The following is a 12,002-nucleotide window of genomic DNA, read 5'->3' as shown; positions in this document are numbered from 1 at the left end:
AGGGGGTCGCGGGAGAACGGCGCTGACGGCGGCGTCTCGGCCCCCGCAGGTGCAGCACGCCAGCAAGCAGATCGCCGCCGACAAGCAGTACAAGGGCATCATCGACTGCGTGGTGCGCATCCCCCGGGAGCAGGGCGTCCTCTCCTTCTGGCGCGGCAACCTGGCCAATGTGATCCGGTACTTCCCCACCCAGGCCCTCAACTTCGCCTTCAAGGATAAGTACAAGCAGATCTTCCTGGGCGGCGTGGACAAGCGAACCCAGTTCTGGCGGTACTTCGCCGGTAACCTGGCATCCGGGGGTGCCGCCGGCGCTACCTCCCTGTGCTTCGTCTACCCCCTTGACTTTGCCCGAACCCGCCTGGCAGCGGATGTGGGTAAAGCCGGGGCTGACCGGGAGTTCAGTGGGCTCGGTGACTGCCTGGTCAAAATCTTCCGATCGGATGGCCTCAGGGGCCTGTACCAGGGCTTCAGTGTCTCTGTCCAGGGCATCATCATCTACAGAGCCGCCTACTTTGGCATCTACGACACTGCGAAGGGTAGGTTGACCAAAGTGGCACTAAAAGGGAGATGCCAGGCTGCGGCAGGCCTGTAGTGCAGGCCTGCATCTTGGCAGATGCTGGTGGCTCACCTGCTGTTCTCATCAAAACCTCTCTCTCGCAGGCATGCTTCCGGACCCAAAGAACACCCACATTGTTGTCAGCTGGATGATCGCTCAGACCGTCACCGCTGTTGCCGGTTTGACCTCCTACCCTTTTGATACAGTTCGTCGTCGCATGATGATGCAGTCTGGCCGTAAAGGAAGTAAGTTTCTACCACCTTGTGTAGGAAGTATTGGGCATCCTTGAATCAACAGTTGGTGGTGGAGCTGAGGTGAAGGCCGAGTAGCTTGGCTTTCACCAAGCCATGTAGATATCCTCACCTCTTGTAAACAGCAGGGTGTGAGAGGGGCTGCAGGAGCGGATGTCAGGCAGGGTGCACGGATGGGTCAGTCTCTGCAGCACACCTGTAAGGTGTATGGTCAGATATCTGTCAGTAGGTAGGAACAGCAGAACTTGCCCAAGGATGTTGCAAACTAGTGTCTCTCGGCCAAGAAGAGACATCCCTGGTAGCAGGCATGGCCTGGCTGACTGTGCAATAGCTTTTGGGTCTGGAAGTGTTGCTGTCAAAGCAAACAGTAGCTGCCTTCTGCTCGAACCGGCCCTTCCAGTGTCTCCTAGGGGTAGTGCAGCAGCAGCATGTCTCCTGGGGGATCTTGTCCTCTGATGCACTAATACTGGAGAAAGTCAGTCAAGAAACGGGATGCACTTGAGCTTATGAAGCTGGCAGATATGTTAGGCCATTTCTGACCTGGATGTCGGGCGTCACGGGCATCTGATTCCTAATGCTGTCTGTCTCCCGCAGCTGACATAATGTACACCGGCACTATTGACTGCTGGCGGAAGATTGCCCGGGACGAGGGCTCCAAGGCGTTTTTCAAAGGTGCATGGTCTAATGTACTCCGAGGAATGGGTGGTGCTTTTGTCTTAGTCCTGTATGATGAAATCAAGAAGTACACATAAGTTGTTTCCTTTTGTGAACTGGCATGTTGTTATATGTAGTCTATGACCGCTCATGGACTTGTTTGAAAACCGTCTAGTTACTAAACAGTGACGGCTGATGTTTATACAGGTTGGCACGGGGCAGGGCCGACTGCCTGCCCTGTCTTGATCAAGTTACTCCCCCTGACGGGACTCACCATGGTTTCTATTTCAGTCACTCCTGCTTAAAAGAGTACAAAGAAATAAAAATCTGAAACCAACTTTCCTCGTCTCACGTTTGTTCTTGCAGCAGCTGCAGCATGAGTGGGGTGGAGGTCTCTGCGGTGATTGTAGAGAAGGAGGAAGACGAATCACCTCCATCCTGCACGCCTTGCTACCTGCTAACTACCTGTGGCCTCCAGCAGGTAAACATGGTGCAGGCTGCCAAGGAAGCTGTGTAGTGTTTCTTCCCCAGTGGTGTGGGCTGGAATGGGGATTAGCAGCTCTGAAGGACTCACCCAGCTGATCTCCCCTGAGGCCGCAGTAACCAGAGATGATGCGCTGGCTGTGTGCCACCAGTCCTGGCTCTGGCCTGTCTGCTCCCCGGAGCTGATGAAACTTTGTTTTGAAAGTGCCAAGTGCCTAAACCTTCTGCAAAGCACAGCCCTCCCCACGGTGCTGAATGCCAGGGAGGCTGGAGAAGTATCTAAGGGGTATTTGCTGCTGTCCGGAGGAGCAGAGCTGGCATCACGTACTCTGGCTTAGAAACTGAGCTACCTACTCGGGCATGTTAAAACCCAGCCAGAGAACATAAGTGCAGGTAGTTGCTGCTCTTCTGTAGAGCCCCTGGCTAGCCTTGCCCTCGCATGAGGAGGTGTGCTGTGGGGATGTAGTAGCTGAGCAGAGACAGCTCCTGTGCCAGGGCTGTGCTTGCCAGGCAGGAAGCTGCATCCCCAGGCTCATCCCTTACCCTTGGAAGTTAAGCTTGTCCCAGCCCCGAATTCTGGGGGAAGGGGGAAATTCCTTCATGCTGCTGGGGCAATTTGGGGAAAACACTGCAAGACTGGGCAATGCGCGTGGCTTGGCCTTTACCCAGACATCTCTGTGGGTCTGTGAGCCGTCCCAGTGAAGCTGCCTGGTTTCTGCCTGGGGAGCTGGGGTTGTGAGTGGATGCTTTCCTGGTCCTCTGCCCTTCAGGTCAGCGAGTCTTTCCTCACTGCCCCCACGCCTTTGGTCCTTTCTGGCTGCCCAGGCCTGCTCGAAGCGGTGATTGATCTCAATCACTGAAACCAGTTTCAACCACTGTCTGAGGCAGATAAACAAGCCCTTGTGTTGCAAAGGGTGGTAGTTGGTTTTATTGCTGAAATCTAAGCGGGGCAGCCAGGCATGGGAGCACAGCACCGTCCCGCCACAGCCGGCGTTGGCATGCTTGGGTCCCTGCAAATGGGCATGTGCGTTCATGATGGGAGATGGTCTCATGCCACACTGTTCGACCAAGAGCCTTTGCTGGTGCTTTTCGACTGCCCCTGGGCTCCTGCAGTGTGAGGTCACCCGCTACCTGCCGTGGAAACAAAATGGGCTGAAAGTTTCCCTATGAGATGCGGAGCAATGCCCCAAGCGGTGGGCAGCATGCTGGGGGGAGCAGGCAGCAGCGTAGCAGGGGGCTGTGCCATGGGCAGCCTTACTGGGGACCCTTCTCCTGCTGCACAAATGCAAGCTAATTAATTAAGGACTCTGGGCTTTTATTGCCTCCTGCTGCTAAGCTCTCCTGGATTTCAAGGGCTGTTCTAAAATGCTGCTGGTTGCTGAGCGTGGGGTATCCTTTCCTCCCTCCCCCGCAGGGCACGTGTGGCCGGGCCGTTAGCACAGGGAGGTAAGTGCATCATTTCTTCCTCCACGTGGTGGTGGGTGACTGAGGCACTGAGCTGGGCTGTTGTGCCAGGCTGCAAAGGAGCTGAGCTGGGGGGCCTGTAAGTCCTTAGGCCTACAGCATTTCATACTGGGCTTGGGGTGCAGGGCTGGCACCGAGTGAAATGGGTTGTAGCTACCCACACTAGTTACTGTCTTTGGGACTCGGGAAACAAGCATGTGTTTCACAGCTTTTTTTAGCTCTGGTGCATGGGAGATGCAGGGCAGAGCCCACAATGGGTTTTCCCTGTGCTCCGCCGCCAGGGAGCACAGGCCAGCAGCCCCCTCTGGTCTGGGGCCCCCTGGGGATTTAACCTCTCTCTCCTGGCAGCTCCCCTGGGAGCAGCTTTATCTGAGGAAGCAGGTTGGGGGGTTCAGCTGCTGCTTTTGCCTGCCACAGGAGCATGTCACAGAAGGATTAAGGGCTTAGTTCTTGCAGGGAAACTGAGGCATGGGAAAGGGACTGGGGCCAGCCAGTGGCAAGGCAGTGAGCTGAGTGCAGTCCTTCCAACACAAGCATTTTGTCCACCAGGCTGTGCTGCCCCAAGGATGGCAGGGGCAGGGGTGGATTTTCCTTTTAAACACAATTCTCTTGTGTGGGGAGTACCGAACATCTTGTACGTCATGATTTCCTCCATGGGAGCCGTGCCCAGCCCAGTGTATCAGCCCCTTTGCTGACGGGGAGGGGTGGGCAAGCGCCTATAATGCCACTTTCATTTTGGCCCCTCACCTGGTGGCTGTAAATCCCAGGCTTAGGAGCTGTTGACGCAGCACGGCTGCGTATGGGATCGTATGAAACACTTGTCACTGGCTGGGGCAGGTGGCGAGTGGTGCTGGATGTTTGGAATGGCTCGGTGCGCACCAACCCCCCCGGGCTGGACTGGCCGTGGTGCCGGGGAGGCTGCGGGATGGGGCTGCCCTTGCCCCCCGCCAGCTCTGTGGGTCTGGGACCTCGCCAGCTGGGCTGGAGGCTGTGGGGACCACCCTTCACCTGGAGGTTTGGGTGCCGGGCAAGGTGAGGCAGGGGCAGCCGCCCTCCTCCTAGGGGGATTTGTGAGGCGCTAATGGCAGCAGAGATGGGAGCAGGGCTCTGAGGCTCCCCCCGGGTGGCAGGAGGGAGGTGTGATGGCTGAGCTTCCCTGCTTTCTCTGCTGCTGGAGATGGGTGCAGGGCCAGGCAGTGACCAGGGAGGACAACAGTGTCCCCCAGCCCCGATCTCACCCCACATCCAGGCTGAGCTGCGGAGACTACACAGGAGCATTGTGGCCGGGGTGTCCCAGGGATGGCACAGGAACAGGGACAAGCAGGCACACATGGGCGGGAGGGATCTTCATCCACCTGGCGCAGGCAGGGAGCAGAGGCTTGGGGTATGCCTCGGCAGGCAGGCGGGCAGCCCCAGGCTCGCTCTGTCTGCATGAGGCCACGTTTCTACCTCCTGTTTCCACCTTCACATCTCTGCCTTCAAAGTGCCACTGAAGCCTGACCTCCTCCAAGCCGTGCCCAGTGCTTGGTGCAGCTCAGTGTAAGGTCTGCGCATGGCCCGTAAGGCCAAGCCCTGGGGCCAAGACACCTCGGCTGGAGGAGGAGCAGCAGAAACCGGTTGTGTTGCATGGAGTTAACCTGCTCCTGAGGAAATAGGGGCTTGTCTGAAAGCTTTCTCCAGTGCACATGCCGCACCTCTCACTGCGGGGGCTGGTGCCTGGATCTTGCCAGGCCTTGCGATGGAGAGCGTCCCACCTCAAGGACCTGACTCACAAAAGGCCAGCACAGTGCCAGCTCATCCCTCCCACCATCCCCTTCAGCAGTCATTGCGCTGCCCTGGGCTGTGTCTCTGGGCTCTGGATGGAGCCAGGAGTCCCCCTGCCTCCATGTCCTTGTCACCATGGGCCAGGCATCCTCCATGTGCTGCCCGCTCTGCTCTGGCAGCGGCTGGCACAGAGGGGCAGGGGAAGATGCAATGCTTTGGGTCGTGCAGGGTAAAAAGTCGGTTGTTCCCAGAGGGGTAGGTGTGTTAAAACCACCCGCAGGACTGATCTTGCTGCTGCCCAGCCATGCGAGGTGTCCCTGTCGGCTGCCCAAAGCACATGAGTTGGGCTGCGGGGCAGGAGCTAAAGCCGGCGTGCCCGCGGGGACACAGCCCCATTTCTGCACACCCTGGCGCCATACCGAGCTGCTGGGGGGGGAATGGTTTCGGGCACACTGTGCCCTCAGGAGCTGCCAAGACTGACCCACAGCACCAGGGAGATTTTAGGAGGTGGTGTCCCACCAGGGGTTTGCTGGTTGTCGCTGTCTGATCCTGTTGGGGTTGACAGGAGTTACAGCCCTGGCTGCAGGGATGAGGCGGCGTTTTTCTGGCTGACAAGCAAGGAGAGATTGGCCACTTGTGCCTTGAAATCCACCCAAAAAAACAGTGTGCTGTGGCCACCTGGAGCTGGGTTCATAAGATCTCCCCAGTGGAGAACTACAAGGCTTCTTCCCCCATCCCTCGGAGCCCAGCCCTGCAGCCTTTGTAAACAAGCCCATAATTTTTATTTTATATTTTTAAATGCCTGGATATGGCAGTGCCCCATGAACCTGTGGGGCTTTTTAGGATAACACCAGCAAAAGCTGAATCGAGTTTGATTTAGGCTGATCAGTCAGTGCTGTTCCCAAGCTGATCATATTGTCGTACACCAAAAAAATGTTAGTGGGCATTTATTAATATTCATTGCAATAGTCTAGGGAGTCAGAGCAAGCTATCCGTATGCCAGTCTAGGGGGTGAAATAGCAGAAACACAGAGCACAGCCCAAGGACAGCTGTAATAGCTGACCAGAAATATTTGCCTTCAGGTTTCGATGCTGAGCTCCGTACATGGTCCAGCCACCTGGTCACTGCCGGGCACCATGGTGCCATCGCCCCATGGGGATGCATGTGGAACTGGGGAGCTGAGAGCGTCCCAGCTGGAGCTCACTGCTGCCATGTCCTGCAGGCAGACCCTTGCTGTGGGGCAGCGGGTGCAGTGCCCCGCGTGACTCCCTGCAGCACATCCCAGGGCATGAGGCACCAGCCATGGGTGCAAGGCAAGGGAACCGTCGGTGCTTGCTCCCTTGAAGGCAGCTTTCTGCCCTGTGCAGCTGTGCTGAGTGGGAACACCTTCCTCGTGCCATGTGCAGGGTTACGGGGCCAGGACAGCAAGGCCAGGCAGCTCCACAGGGCTCCCCAAAACACCATGCAACCCTGCCCTGGGGGACAGCCCTTACCGGGCTCCCAGGGCCTGTCTCCCTCTGAGCTATTAACCTGCCTGGAGCCCAGGCAGATAAATGCCAATAAAGCTGTATACCAGCTTCTGAGCAAGCCTTAGTGTTACCCAGCACCTGGGAGCCTCTGTGATGGCACCAGCTGTGTGTGGGAAGGACCCCCCCTTGCACCCCAGGTACAGCTGCAGTTAACACCGAGGTCGCATTCACCATCACTGCTTCCCTTCAGCGTTTACAAACTGCGTGGGGTTTTTTTACAGGTTATGAGGAACAAGGCAGCATTGCTACACACGGAGCTGTTCTGACATGGTAATTCAGACTAGGTTCTTGCGAAGACGCTTGGAAACTGGACTGGACTAAGCCATGAAACACACTAAGGTAAGTCTGGCCATGTGTGGCATTATTTTTGGAATAGATCCCCTCCTCCACTTTTATTTCACACGCTACTTTGCTTTGCAGTACTCTGCATCCAGATAAGTTCTTATGTACAATATAGTGCTCAGTTAAACAAACCAATCTGTCACGTACCTATATTTACAGATTTATAAAAACTAATGTTGGCTTTTATGGTAACACAAAATCTGACTTTTCTTTGGTCTGAACACTGCTGCAGATTACCCAGTTGCTACCAAGGTGTAGGAAACTTTGCAGAACAGCTAGTTTTATCTATTATAATAGGACATTTAATCAAGCATTTGAACTAGGTGCCGCTGCTTCCTGTTGCTATAGTCAGCTAACATCTTTTAATTCATTTAGATTTAAAAATGAAAAACCCAACTTGATTTAAATTGTTGTGAACTAGATCTAGTCAGGGCAAGAAATACATACTTAATAATGTATTGGACCAGATTCTCTGTGTTGGAGTTGTCTCAGCTGTTGACTGCGTAACTAGAGTGTATTGAAAGTATCTCAGGGACTGCTAGCGTGACAAACTACATACTCCCCTTTCTGAGTGGGTCCGTGAGCGAGTCCTGAGCCGAACTAGGCAGATCTCTAATGACAGGAATGAAAAACACTGCCTGAACATGGGCTGGTCTTCTAAAAGCCAGAAAGGAGGAGTGCTTGTGCTGTGCTGTGAACGCTGCCTCAAGGCTTGAGGTGCGCAGCTGAGGAAGTTGCTGGCAGGTGGTAACTGCTACTTTGGACAACCTGTGCCGAGCTGTGCACCCACCAAATTTTCTTTGTGCCTCACCAAACTGCAAAGATGGTCCTAGCCCCACCTGGCAGCCCCTTCACAGCCCCACGTCAGCTGAAGCCCTGCGTTTTGTCACTCCCAACCTTAACCCTAACTGTAAATCACACTACCCCTGAGTCAGCTTTTGTTCTGGGTGTCACTTGAAGCAGGACTGTCCTTCATCCTTTCTGATGACTGGAGACTAAGAAGTCTGCATCCCAGCAGACCTCACATGGTTCAAAACCTATTTTCAAATTTCAACGTCTTTGACTCCTGCTTGGAAAACACTTCCTAATTTTTATAGAGACCAACCTGCGGTTATTCGGTTCTAGCCCCGAGGCCCTCGCCTGGCTGGACTGTGCTACCGCACTTGGAAAAGGGGTTTGAGTAACAGGGTTGTACCCACTCATTCCTCCTGCCCTTCCCAAGTATTACACACCACCTTATAATTGCTTAACTGAAGAGCCTCTGGACGTAGGCTTCTGAAAACAGGCTTCAGATTAGCAGATGATGAGCAGTGAACAAGACCAGCGCTGCTCAAGTTAACCTGAACATGTGCTTACCCGGCCTGGCATTAAATTGGCACATGACCAACACATCCCAGCCTGCCAGCTCTGGAGCAGAGCTCACTCCGTCCCTTACACCTTATTTTCCCAAAGAAAGGAAGGATACATCCTTAGGCTAAGCAGACCTGAGTTTTCCCAGTCAGGGTTACAAAGCCAGATGGAAAATCTTTATTGATTATAGGAAGCCTTCCATAATAATTGTGGGAGATGAAGCATCTTGTTCATTGCTCACGTTATTTTAGGATACTTGGTAGAGTAAGAACACCCTAGGAAAAGCATTTTAGTTCAAATCTGTAACACGGTATTTAATCCCAAGAAGAGCAACAAAGACATGGGCTATAGAGCACTATTATTACATCACGCAAGAGACACAAAATATTATTTCCCAAACAAGGTACTTTACACACCAATTCTTAATGTCGTCTTTATCCAAGTCCTCAGTGGTCAGTGCATTCAAAACAATTTTTCCTTCTACAACTCCAAATACCGATACTGTTTTGCAGAACAGGTTACATCAGATGTGCAGTTGTATTCTACTTTAAATGATAACCAATTGTACCAGTAGCTTCCAACTATGTATTTGTACTCATTAGTGGTATAATATGCAGGCAGTTTTTGTTTTCAGTAGTTTAAAACAGGGTTGGATTTCATGTTCTTGTATTGGGCATAGCTGTTGGGACAGTGTAATTCTGTACAGCTGCGGCTTTCCGATGTTCAGTAGGAGCTGAGACTTGGAGCTACAGCCAAGTCTGTGCTGGCTACCTTTCCCAGCCTGTCTGCTGGCCAGGGTGAGCAGCAGCACGATCCCCAAGCCTTGCATCCGAGTCGTTCCAGACTGCGTTGGAATGGCATGTCTCTCAGGCTGCTGCATGCTTTGCACACATTTAAAATAACAAAATGAACAACAGGCACGGAGCTTACTTTTATAATGATTTCTTTGTTGTACAGTTGACCTATTGTTCTAATACATTTATGGAAATCTTACACATTTGAAAACTACCAAAATAAAAAGACAGGTATCTAAAGGTGCACTGAACTCAGGAAGGCACCCAGCAAAGATTTTCCCAAAAGTAAATATGCTGGCTGGAACAGCTTGCTCTTAACACTGGGTCTGCCGAGAACTGCAGTTTCAGCAAGGTCTGCAGTGCCGCTGGAGTTATTAAAGTTGGTACCAGAGTATCACTCACAACAGAGAGGTACTCATCCTCCAAGCTGGCTGCAGCACGTTGCCCTTGAATGTTGTCTGTTACTTCTACTTTGTTGGCAGATCTGTGATAGCTCCTGGTAGCTTTCTCCTGTCTCCAAACACCCAGCAGATGTGCAGCGTTTCATTTGAACTGGTTATCAATCAGGGTTCCTTTCATCTTGGCTTTCTTGGCTTCCAACTCAGCCTAATTAAGAAAATTAAGACAGAATTAAATAATGTCTGGATAGGTTTCCTTTCAGTGCTCCAATGAGGTTTGGTCATCTTGTCTGACCACTGCAAGCTTTTCAAACCAGGAGCAGGAGTAGCTCAAGTTCTTTGCTGACTCCCTCCTCCCCTGAGGTACAAAACAAGGACCACCTTTTAAATCATAAAAAGCCCAAGACTAACTGCACAGGAGACAATTTCATACTTTCTATCCTCAGGTGGAAGCTGCACATTTCCCCTCCCCCCCCATCTACTACTCTCCTGTCACAGCAGGTAAGATCAGCTGTGCTGTTCTTGCCATTAATTCTTCAAGTGACCCTTCCGGTAGCAGCTGAGCTGGCAGGTCCTCCACAAGGGCCTTAGCTTGCCCTGATGCCTCATGGCAAAGACCTGCTCTGCCAAGCAGGCTTGAGAGCACAGCACTAGGGGTGCTCTGGTTGGCAAAGCCATGGCCTCGTTTCCCCTTCCCTTGCCCAACAGGTCATGGAATGTCTCCCTGCAAAAGCTCTGCTGGCTGCCCCTCAGTTAGCTCTATAGGTAATCGCATACAATTTTAAGTTCAGGAGGACTTAGAACAACATCTCTATAAAACCTGTAAAGGAAATGTCTGTACCAGGACCTCTCTATACTTGTAGTCCGATCTGCAAGATAGCTTTTGTGTACAAAGCCAACAGATCTCAGGGATTCGCGTTCAACACCAAAGAAAACACTCACCAACTCCTGTAGCCTTCTTTTGCTCATGCCTTTGCGTTCCAGCTGTTTCTCAATCACTTTTGCATTCTGTGCATAGGAGTCTGCAATCTCCCTCTGAAACACATACAACATCATTTTGCAACAGCAAACCCCAAGTAACACCACCTCATCCAAACGGTGAGACGATCACGGGCTCTGATCAGTGTCTTGAGGCAGCTGCCCAGTTCAGATGTGACTGCCTCTAAGGGCAGACAAAACTCACTGCTTCAATCTCCTCCTCCTCTTCATCAATTGTGGAGACGGTGACAGAACTGAACTTGCCCATGTCTTTGGTCCGTTTGGTCATCATCACCTGGGTGAGAAGCAGAGTATTTTGTTAAACCTTGGCAACAGTTGTGCCACTAGGGATCACTTCCCCCTCCAAAGCTTTTAAGGCTTTTCATGCAAGTCATTAAGATTACCTGAACTCCATGGGTGGCAAAGGATAATTATCCCCAGTGATTTCTGGGCTTAGAGCTGTCACGATCAGAAGCAAACTCACTGACATACAATAGATGAGCCAGATTTTGAGAATCACTGTGCAGACTACCAATCTGACCTACTTACAAATGGAAACTTTCTGGTAACCGAGCCTAAACATCAGGCACAGTCTAGATTTCCAAGTTTATTTTGCCTTCCTTTAGTGCTAGGACTCCAAGCCTTCCTCTGTAAAGGAAAACTTAAGGTAGACAGGGAGAAGACACCAAACTCAGTTATTGTTTAGAGGTCCTTTTCTTTCTTTTTTCTCCCCTCTGCCCCCGCCATTAAGTGATTTTACTCACCACACCTTTTTGAAAAGCAGAGATAGCCTTTTTACTTCTCTAAAGCCGATTACCTTTTTGGGAGGTTCTTGTTTCTGAGTATATATGTTTGTTTTCCCAAAACCCTGGCCAAATTTGACCACAGCACCATCAACAATGAACGTCACGGGAGCATTTTTCTGTTGGTGTTGATAAAAGAGCAGCAGTCCACACCTTGAAACAGAAACACACGTAACTGTGAGGAAACCCAGGTTCTGGATTCCTACGGTTACCTCACAAACAGATCCTAAAAGTCACTAAAGAGGCGCCACGGTCACTCACTTGCCACACTTCTTCCTGAACTGCCGCTCTATGCCTTCTGGTCTGGGGGAGAGAGGAAGACCTTGAGAGGAGCGCGCAGACAGCAGGCATCGGTGCCTGGCTGATGGACCCCAGCCGGGTGAGGAGGCAAGGCCAGACCAGGGCAGCCCCTTCCCCGGGCCCTGGAGGGGCTCTCAGAGGGACGAGAAGGGGGACGGGGTGGGGAGAGGCCGGGGCCCGGCCGCGTCCCACCTGCGCAGGAAGACGCTCTCCTCCTCCTCCGCGTTGCAGAACTTGTGGGCGTGCTTGGCGGCGTCCATCACCCGGGCGCGGTCCCGCGGCCGCATCGGCAGCTTCTCCAGCTGGCAGTCTGCGGGGGAGCGGCAGGGCCGGGCT

General features: G+C 52.6%; 2 protein-coding genes across 2 annotated transcripts in view; one reads left to right on the top strand and one right to left on the bottom strand.

The window, feature by feature from the left end:
* Positions 1–1,802, top strand: part of SLC25A5 (solute carrier family 25 member 5) — a 3,955-nt gene extending 2,153 nt beyond the window's left edge. The window contains exons 2-4 of the mRNA XM_009275374.1: positions 3–536; positions 661–801; positions 1,402–1,802. Of these exons, the coding sequence (XP_009273649.1) occupies positions 3–536; positions 661–801; positions 1,402–1,559 (833 nt within the window). The 3' untranslated portion in view covers positions 1,560–1,802. The remainder of the gene's footprint in view (positions 1–2; positions 537–660; positions 802–1,401) is intronic.
* Positions 1,803–9,307: 7,505 nt separating this feature from the next.
* The window catches only part of CUNHXorf56 (chromosome unknown CXorf56 homolog), a 22,231-nt gene continuing 19,536 nt past the window's right edge, over positions 9,308–12,002 (bottom strand). The window contains exons 2-7 of the mRNA XM_009275323.2: positions 11,859–11,980; positions 11,628–11,669; positions 11,381–11,519; positions 10,769–10,858; positions 10,528–10,620; positions 9,308–9,793 (exon numbers count right to left, since the gene is read on the bottom strand). Coding sequence (XP_009273598.2) covers positions 9,731–9,793; positions 10,528–10,620; positions 10,769–10,858; positions 11,381–11,519; positions 11,628–11,669; positions 11,859–11,980 — 549 coding nt within the window. The 3' untranslated portion in view covers positions 9,308–9,730. The remainder of the gene's footprint in view (positions 9,794–10,527; positions 10,621–10,768; positions 10,859–11,380; positions 11,520–11,627; positions 11,670–11,858; positions 11,981–12,002) is intronic.

Source organism: Aptenodytes forsteri, unplaced genomic scaffold, assembly GCF_000699145.1.
Source record: "Aptenodytes forsteri isolate BGI_AS27 unplaced genomic scaffold, ASM69914v1 Scaffold143, whole genome shotgun sequence".
NCBI classification, from domain to species: Eukaryota; Metazoa; Chordata; class Aves; order Sphenisciformes; family Spheniscidae; genus Aptenodytes; species Aptenodytes forsteri.
Note: the sequence above shows the minus strand (reverse complement) of the source record. Positions and strands in the feature narration are given on the sequence as shown.